The sequence below is a fragment of the Pundamilia nyererei genome, unplaced genomic scaffold (genome assembly GCF_000239375.1).
Source record: "Pundamilia nyererei isolate P.nyererei 1_Seehausen unplaced genomic scaffold, PunNye1.0 scaffold00311, whole genome shotgun sequence".
NCBI lineage: Eukaryota > Metazoa > Chordata > Actinopteri > Cichliformes > Cichlidae > Pundamilia > Pundamilia nyererei.
The window spans coordinates 287,809-296,293 of record NW_005187712.1 but is presented as its reverse complement, the minus strand read 5'-3'; the positions used below and the strand labels follow the sequence as shown (position 1 = coordinate 296,293).

The following is an 8,485-nucleotide window of genomic DNA, read 5'->3' as shown; positions in this document are numbered from 1 at the left end:
ATATCGTTATCGTTCTATCGCCCAGCTCTAGTGACAGCAAAGATTAGTCGGCTAGTTGAGTAGTCATGTACATCCCTTTGGGTCGGGGGACAGGTCCTGACTATCAGTTGCAGTCTTCTTGGAGTCACTGAGTGGGGTGATGGAGGGTGCTCTGCCTGGTGACTCCATCGTCCTACTAGGGGACACCTTGGCAAGGGCGGTGTGACCTGGAGCCTAATGATGTCTCCACAACTCCAGTTTCATGTAGAGTCCACTCTGGTGTACAGAGGTAAAATGACACAAAATGTGTCATTGTCCAAAAACCTATGGACTTACCTGTGTGTTGCTTCAGTTATTTCACATGGGCGTTACCCATGCAGGTATTCGTGTTGGATGCTGCAGAAAGAAAGAACAGCAGTTTGCACAGGCTCACCTATAAGAACCTTTGAGATCTTTGATCCCCAAAGGCGGCTCCTGTCTTCTTGACTCTACACGAGCAAAACTGTGATTGTGAGCTTATAGGAGAGATGACAGCATGCCGTAGAGCAAAAAGGTGCAAAAGAGCCTAGTCCTGAACATAAACATGAGTCGGCATACACACTGATATGAAAAGCGGTTTAATGGAGGGATTTCAGTCAGGACGAGCTGCGTGCATGAAAGAAATGAAGCTACCAACAGTCCTGTTACTATGACAACTGTTGCTGTCACAGTCCAGTGCTGCTGATGAGGATCTGAGCGTGTGCAGATGCGTCCTGCATGTGGCTCAGGTATTTTTACACATTTAACACACTGCACAGCTGTACGGTGCCTGCAGCCGAGCACACATCTATGCTTCCACATCATGTTACCATAACAACCAGTTCACTCACAAAGACATACAGGGAAGTAGTTGTGAATAGATGTTAGCCGAGGGCAGAAGCATCGCTGCTGCTGTTTCTGCTTTCTGCAGATGGAGATAATGTAGAACTATCAACCATCCAGAGACCAGAGCCATGCCACGTTTGTCACCACACACCATCACAGGAGCCCGACGCTGACCTCAGACTGCTGTTAGAGGAAACACACCTGTAGGCAAAGCGTGTACGCTTCACTACTATTTGCATAAAGTGGATCATTTGAATGCAGAAGCAATAATATCCATGGTGAAAGGGCGGAGCTTACAGATGACATGATCTGTTGTGAGGTGACAGTTTGATGGAAGTGTGTAGATGCTGTTGATGTTGTTGCACTGTGTGGCTGAATTTGAAACCGGGAGCTGCAAAGCTCACTTCGTGATGTGAATATGAGTTTGTTGTTTGGACACCAGCTTCTCTGGTCTGGTGTCTGAACTGTGCGTGTGGAGCTGTAAAGGTAGCCAAACATGGAACGATGGCTTCTGCCTCCACACTGATGTCGGCGTGTTTCAGGGGCCAGCTGTAGTACCAAGGACGTGTCTGTCTACTACACCCAGCTTTATTGTCATTCAACTACTGGACAAGATATGAATGAAACACACTTTTTTAGTCTCATTATATGCACTATGCTACTAAACATAACATTGAGTCCCCTGTCTTACCCTCTAAATAAGGCTGCCACAAACGATTATTTTGATAGTCGACTAGTCAGATCATCATCCATTGGAAACAATGTGCCAGGAGTCCGACCCAGAAAGAATAATAAGAGTAACATTAACACTAAGTAGCTGCGGCCATTGCTGGAAACTGGAATTGGCTGGGCTGCGCTATGAATTCTGGGATAGGTTGGTCCATGACGGAAGATGCTGACCTTGAATTTGGACACAGCTAGGATACCGGACTCATCTTCTTCTTCTTCTTTGGTGTTTAACGGCAGCTGGCATCCTTGTGCTGCCACACTCTTAAATCCTACTAGTTATTCCTGCGTCTTACAAAGCTTCAAACGACGCCTCGACTATTAAATTAGTCGTTGACGATTCGTGACTAGTTGACTAATCGTGGCAGCCATAAATATAAAGAAGGAATCATTATGAAGCAGAATATTGCACAGCTGCTGTCAGGTGTGGGTGACATCAACACTTCACAGAATCATGTTCAGTAAGTCGTGTTGTTGAGGTGGAAGGTTTTGACTATTGAGGGTGGAGCAGTTTAACAGTCGGGCTGAAGTTTTTTACTGGACGCAGCGCGGCCTCCTCCAACTAGGCATTAGAGCAAGCACCTGTGCTTACAGGTGGTGCTTGTTCTACATCTAATGGTGTTGGTGCCACTGATGCGTGGTAAGTCTGCAGACTTTTACCGTCTGCAGCTCCTTCCCCAGTGTGTCTGCCATGCCACACAGTGAAGGCGTAGGTCAGGACGCGCTCCACCACACAGCTGTCGAAGGACAACATTCAGTCCAGCACATGCTAGGTCGTCTTCTTAATAGGTGTAGTGTTGATGGTGTTAGTCAGAGGTACGTAATGGACGGGCCGTCTACTCTATCTAATTAGAGAGCAGGGGAAGTACCAGGTTTGCAGAAGTCCACAACTATCTGCCTGGTTGTCTGGATGTTGAGGATGAGGTATTTGTCCCCACACCATGTGTCAGGTCCTCCACCTGCAGCATGAACAACATCTCATCCTGTAGCTCTTTCAGTCACAGGTCATCGGTGTGGGCAGCTGTGGGCTGAGCACAGTGGCTGTGCAGGCTCTGTGGCCTGCAGCTCAGGAAATGCACAACTGAGCTCCATAAACTTATGAGTCATTGTTGTCTATGTGAGAGAGGGCCTGATGTCGTACTGAGCACTGATAGGAGTCCTCTGCCCCAGGTGCTGTATGCGCTTCCTGATGTAGTCAGAAAAGACGACGTGTTTTCCTTCAGGTCCTCACTGCTGCCTGTCTGAACACCTGCCAGTCTGTAGTCTCTAACATGGACACAGCCCCTCACTGCATGTAGTCCTGCAGCTTGGACACAGAGCCCGTTATGACACCATAGTTTGATGAGGAGCCTGTCTACACCTATACATGGTCCTTTATCAGAGCACTTGATCAACAAACTCCAACATGAAGAAAAGTGAACTTTGTAGCTGCTCCATCCACCGTCGTTTGTTTTACACAGGGAAAATATATGTCAATGCTTTTGCATTCTTTCAGAAATGTAGCTGGGTAATTATGTCATTGGCATCGGTGAGCCACTGTCAATGTGTGACATATTGAAATCGCGTTTGAATTTGCGCTTGTTTTTTTGCTTTCACTTTTCAACTTTGCAATCGCGCGAACTGTGTATAGAGAGCGACAGCACTGATCTGTGAGTGATGATAATTTGTGCACCAATTCCTCTGACATCGTCTTATCAATCGTTAGCTTACTATGCAAACATGACAAGTGAAATCTCCCGCAGCTTAAACATGTGAGAGGTTGATCGCACAGAGAATCGCTGAGCTTATGTGAGTGCCTGTGTAAAAGCAGCAGGATATATATTTTAGTTCTGCTGAGCCAAATAAGACAGGTCAGGGTGAAGAAGTGACAGCCAAAGAAAAGCTTACCACAAAACGGAGAAGTTATGACAAATCAGACTATAAGGCAAAAAGAAAGTGCAGCTTTATGGTTTCATGGACAAAAGAATTTCTGTGGCTGCAATATGACGAGCTAAATAACATGATGTTCTGCCAGGTGTGTTGTGAGTTTCCCTCGATTTCTGAGTCGACAAGCGCCTTTGTTACTGGGACCAGTAATTTTAAGAAAGACCCCATCAGACCCCATGACAAATGCAAGAAATGCATTATTGCTCAGTCTGCAGTATCTTTCCCAGAACAAACACCAATTGCAAATAACATACTGAAAATAAACCAAGCACAACAAGAAGTCCTGAAAAAGCTGTTTAGAGCAGCGTGCTATGTTGCAGAGTGAACTACCTTTGGCACAATTTAGCAGTCTTTGCAAACTTCAAAAAGCAAATGGCCTCGATCTTGGTTCCACTTGCCTCTTACCCGTGACTTCAGTGGAAATGTCAGATTCAGGATCTGACACAGACTGATTCATGTTCTGCACAGTTCTTACAAGTTCATAGAAGTTTCTGTTCAATTAGAACCAAGTATTTGAGTTGATGATTGTAATTTTTATACAATTTTGTAATTTGTGTTTTAACTATTTTTTGATTAATTTTAAAGAAAACAAAACATTTTTAATTTGGGCTACTTTAATTTATTTTGGGCTAACAAAAACTGAAGAGTGCCTGCCAGAAGGGCTACCAGGGATCTTGAAATTTTGCGAGCCCTGAGTCGTATGTTTTTTATTAGGTTTAGCTGTGGATCACTGGGAACTTAGAAGCAGCATCAGCTGATTTGACCAACTGTCCAAATGAGCTGATGCTGGAGGCAGAGCACAGCCCCACACATGTGCACACACACGCACACTGTGATAGCTTGTGTGTCAGCTTCTTTGTAGTTTTGTAATTGTAGTATATAATGGTTTTATGTAACTGAGTGTTGTGAATGTAAAAGCCCAACAAGGGACAAAGGTTGAAAATCATCAGCAGCTATAAACTCTGTGTGGCAGCTTCATGCTCCGTGTTAAACTGTGTTGTTGACTAAAAATATAAAGTGTAAAAGTTTGTGTTTTTACTGGTTAGAGGTGCTCCACAGTTTGTCTGTCCTTCTCTTCCTCTCGAGTTTGACATTTTGTCATGTAGGGGAGCTCAATGGGAGCCCCGTCCTGTTTGTCAGGACCGTGTTTCTAACTTTGCTGCACAACGAGGTTACTTCTGATTGGATCACTTCCAGATTCATCCTGTCTTTTTACACAACTTAATTAGTTCTGATTAGAGCAGGGCGATATGGCCAAAAATATTTATCACGATATATATTTGAAAATTTGCGATAACGATATAACTGACGATATAATTGATGCGAGACAAAATACAACTCCACAACATTACTAGTGCAAAAAGACAACATTCCATTTATTTTCACTTAAACAAGAAGCTGGTTTTTATGTACATTAAAGCTTTATAAAAATTTAACAGTGCAAATGCAAATTCCTTGCTGAAAGTTTAACCAAAAGGCATTTCCAGTAGAAATGGGCTGACACATCCTGAGCATAACCATGTATAATATCCACTGAAGTTAAAAAGAGGTGCTTTGCAACTAGGGCTGGGCCATATTATACCGTTCACGGTAATACCGGTATAATGTTAGGCAACGATAGGAAAATGAAATATCGCGATAGAATACGAGTAAAACGCGCATGCGCAGTGCCTTTGTTTTCATACGCACATGGCCGATTGTTGAGTGAAACAGATGAACCAGAATTGGTTTGTAAAAATGGTGCAACTTCAGTGATGTGGAACTGGTTTGGTGTTTGTCCGTCAGATACACAACAAAGCACTTTTTTTTGCAGAACATGCAAGCAGCCATCGTTATTGTCGTATTTGTCGGACTAAGACGCTCTTAAATCTGGGAGTAATCTGGGTCCTAAACTCCGTATACTTCAGGTCAAACGAACACTGCAGCATCACTGAGAGTTAAAAACTGTCTAAATTCATCTTTAATAAAATGATCAGCATTGCTGCTTTACCAGGTGTAACTATGAAGTTTAACTTCCAGGCATCCATGAAAACAAAAGTTATTACATTTAACGGAGTTAGAAGTTAGCAGGAAGCTAACAGGAAGTTAGCTCGCTAGTTTCGCTAGTTACCTAAGCATGATATAGCATGTTCTGACTGAGAGATTTCTGAAAAAATTCTAATGTACAGCTCTGCTATCACTTCCAACATAAATGAAGACAGGAAACTAAACAGCAGTGACGTTTGTAGGGTTACTGAAGTTGGGCTAGCTGGTATATAATGATGTGCTACCTGATCGCTAGCGACACAGCTATGTTAGCATAACATAAACAGTGAAGGTGGAGGACGAACACTAACACTTTTTACTTATAAAAGTTAACGTGAAGGTTCCTGATAGTTAGAGACAAATGCAATCGCATGGCAGGATGCTGTAAACGGACCAAACTTCAGTCAGGAGAACAACTGAGATAATCCATCCACAATACGAGGTCATTAATATACTGCAACAACATGGGAACAGAGCAGCTGCCAGAGACATTAATGAATCAATGGTACAGAAGTGGAGGAAGCAAGAAGAATGAGTTTAATAAAGTTTGATTTATCTGACTGCTTTGTTTCGCTTAATGTGCCTTATAATCCCGTGCACCTTATGGTCCGAAAAATACGTACGTAATAGTCGAGTGTTTTGACCGATGCATGAAACGATACATTTTTAGGCAAAAGTTGTAACGGTCGCTATTGTCTTTGTATTTATTACATGGCGTGCTGTAGGGCTGGGCCATATCATACTGTTCACGGTAACACCGGTACAATGTTGGGCAACGATAAGAAAATGAAATATGGCAATAGAATATGGGTAAAACGCACATGTGCAGTGCCTTTGTTTTCATACGCACATGGCGGAAAAAGCATGGCGGCGACGGAGAATGAGAAGGGCGAAAGGGGATCGTTGAATGAAACGGATGAACCAGAACTGGTTTGTAAAAATGCTGCAACTTCAGTGGTGTGGAACTGGTTTAGCTTTCGTCCGTCAGATACACAACAAAGCACCTTTGACTTTTCTGAAAGTCGACAGAGCCCCTTATAATCCCGTGTGCCTTATGTATGAACTCTAGTTGTATTTACTGACCTCGAAATTTTATGTGCACGGCGCTCGGAAATCTGTCAAATGTTTCAGTACGACTTTGCTAAGCTACGACGCCGCACTGCTTGATGGATTGTCGGAGCATTACGGCTGTCGTAGGCGGAGCCTCGCGGAGTGATACGTACTGTGCTTCAACATAATGTTACCGTATTGTGTGTGTTTAACCTCTTTTTCAGTTTTGTGGATATTATACATGGTTATGCTGAGTAGAGCAGGGCGATATGACCAAAAATATTTATCACGATATACATTTGAAAATTTGCGATAACGATATAACTGATGATATAATTGACACGAGACAAAATACTTTACAACTCCACAACTTTATTAGTGCAAAAAAAACCAACATCAATGTATTTTCACTTAAACAAGCAGCTGTTTTTATGTGCATTAAAGTTATATAAAAATGTAACAGTGCAAATGCAAATTCCTCACTGACAGTTTAACCAAAAGGCATTTCCAGTGGAAACTGGCCGACACATCCTCAGCATAACCATGTATAATATCGCCACAACTTATCATACATATCCTCATTAAGAAATGAATATAGCCACCACAGTGGCCATCAGAACCATGAAAAAAATATTGCTGTAAACAGTTTATTTTGCGACACCACGAAAGAAATGATAGCGTAAAATGAAACAATAGACATTTTCATATCGTCATCAGATATATATCGTTATATTGAACAGCCCTACCAGCATGTGCAGCGACGATGAGGCAGAACCAGGTCGCTCTGCAGCATGGACATGGTTTGGTTCTGAAAAGTCTGACACGGACCAGAAAACTGTGCTGTTGTACAAATGATGGCACAAACCGGCCCCACCTCAGACTCGAACACAAACCTCTTCTACCACCTACGCAAGAATCACGTGAAAGAGAAAGTAAACCTTAGACTCAAAGGTTGGAGCAGGCTTTTCCCCGCAGCACGCCGTGTAATAAATACTCACAAAGAAACAACTAAAAATACAAAGTTTCCAGACTCGACTCCAGGTACACGACGCCCAGCTGAAAACACGGCACACAGGTCGAGTTTCCTGAGATTCACTGATTTTACACAAAAAGCACAGGGTTGTGATCTACCTTGTTATCGGGATGAGAAATGTTTATATCAGGATCTGAGATTTTGGTCACATCGCACAGCCCTGTTTCTTCAGAAACTGCATAAATTGTTTACTTTCTACAAACATTCATTAAGGCTTTCATCGAGCAAAGCCTTGCGTGTATAACAACATTCAACATAAACATATTCACCAGTTAAAAACTTCAGATGCTTTGGTGAAGAGAAAATCTCTCCTGAATTCATTTACTGACAGGAGTGCACACACAGCTGACACTGATGTGTTGTTGACATATAAAGTGAGTGAGGCTGTGTTTGCACTTTCTCTGTGCTCCAGAATACTTCCCTGCCAGATGGAAGCCCCTTGCCCAACTCTCCCAGCTCCATGGTCAACCAGTACAGACTGGAGGACGATGATGAGGGCAAAGAGGATGCCAACACTAAGGACATCTTTGTCACCGTCGACCACCCAGAGAGCCAAGTGACGGCGATCGAGACGTTCATCTTGTACAGAGTGGTGACCAGGGTGAGGTGGTGGTCCTGCATCAGCGTGGCCACATTGTGTCTCACACACAGTAGTGCTGTTTGGATGCTTCCTGCCGTTAAAAGCATTTAGTCTCTGTAGCGTGAACAGTTTGTAAAGGCAGACTGCACAGGTGCTGCATTTTATCCATGTGAGGGAGCGGGACTGAAAACAGTTCAAGAGTTGGCACAGTGTGGCCCACACAGTTAAAGGTGTGGCCCACGCAGTTATAGGGTTGGCCCGCACAGTTAAAGGGGTGGCCCGCACAGTTAAAGGGGTGGCCC

General features: G+C 43.4%; 1 protein-coding gene across 1 annotated transcript in view; it reads left to right on the top strand.

Moving 5' to 3' along the window:
• snx7 (sorting nexin 7) overlaps positions 1–8,485 on the top strand; it is a 40,197-nt gene that overhangs the window by 7,728 nt on the left and 23,984 nt on the right. Inside the window, exon 2 of the mRNA XM_005751443.2 lies at positions 8,016–8,204. Coding sequence (XP_005751500.1) covers positions 8,016–8,204 — 189 coding nt within the window. The remainder of the gene's footprint in view (positions 1–8,015; positions 8,205–8,485) is intronic.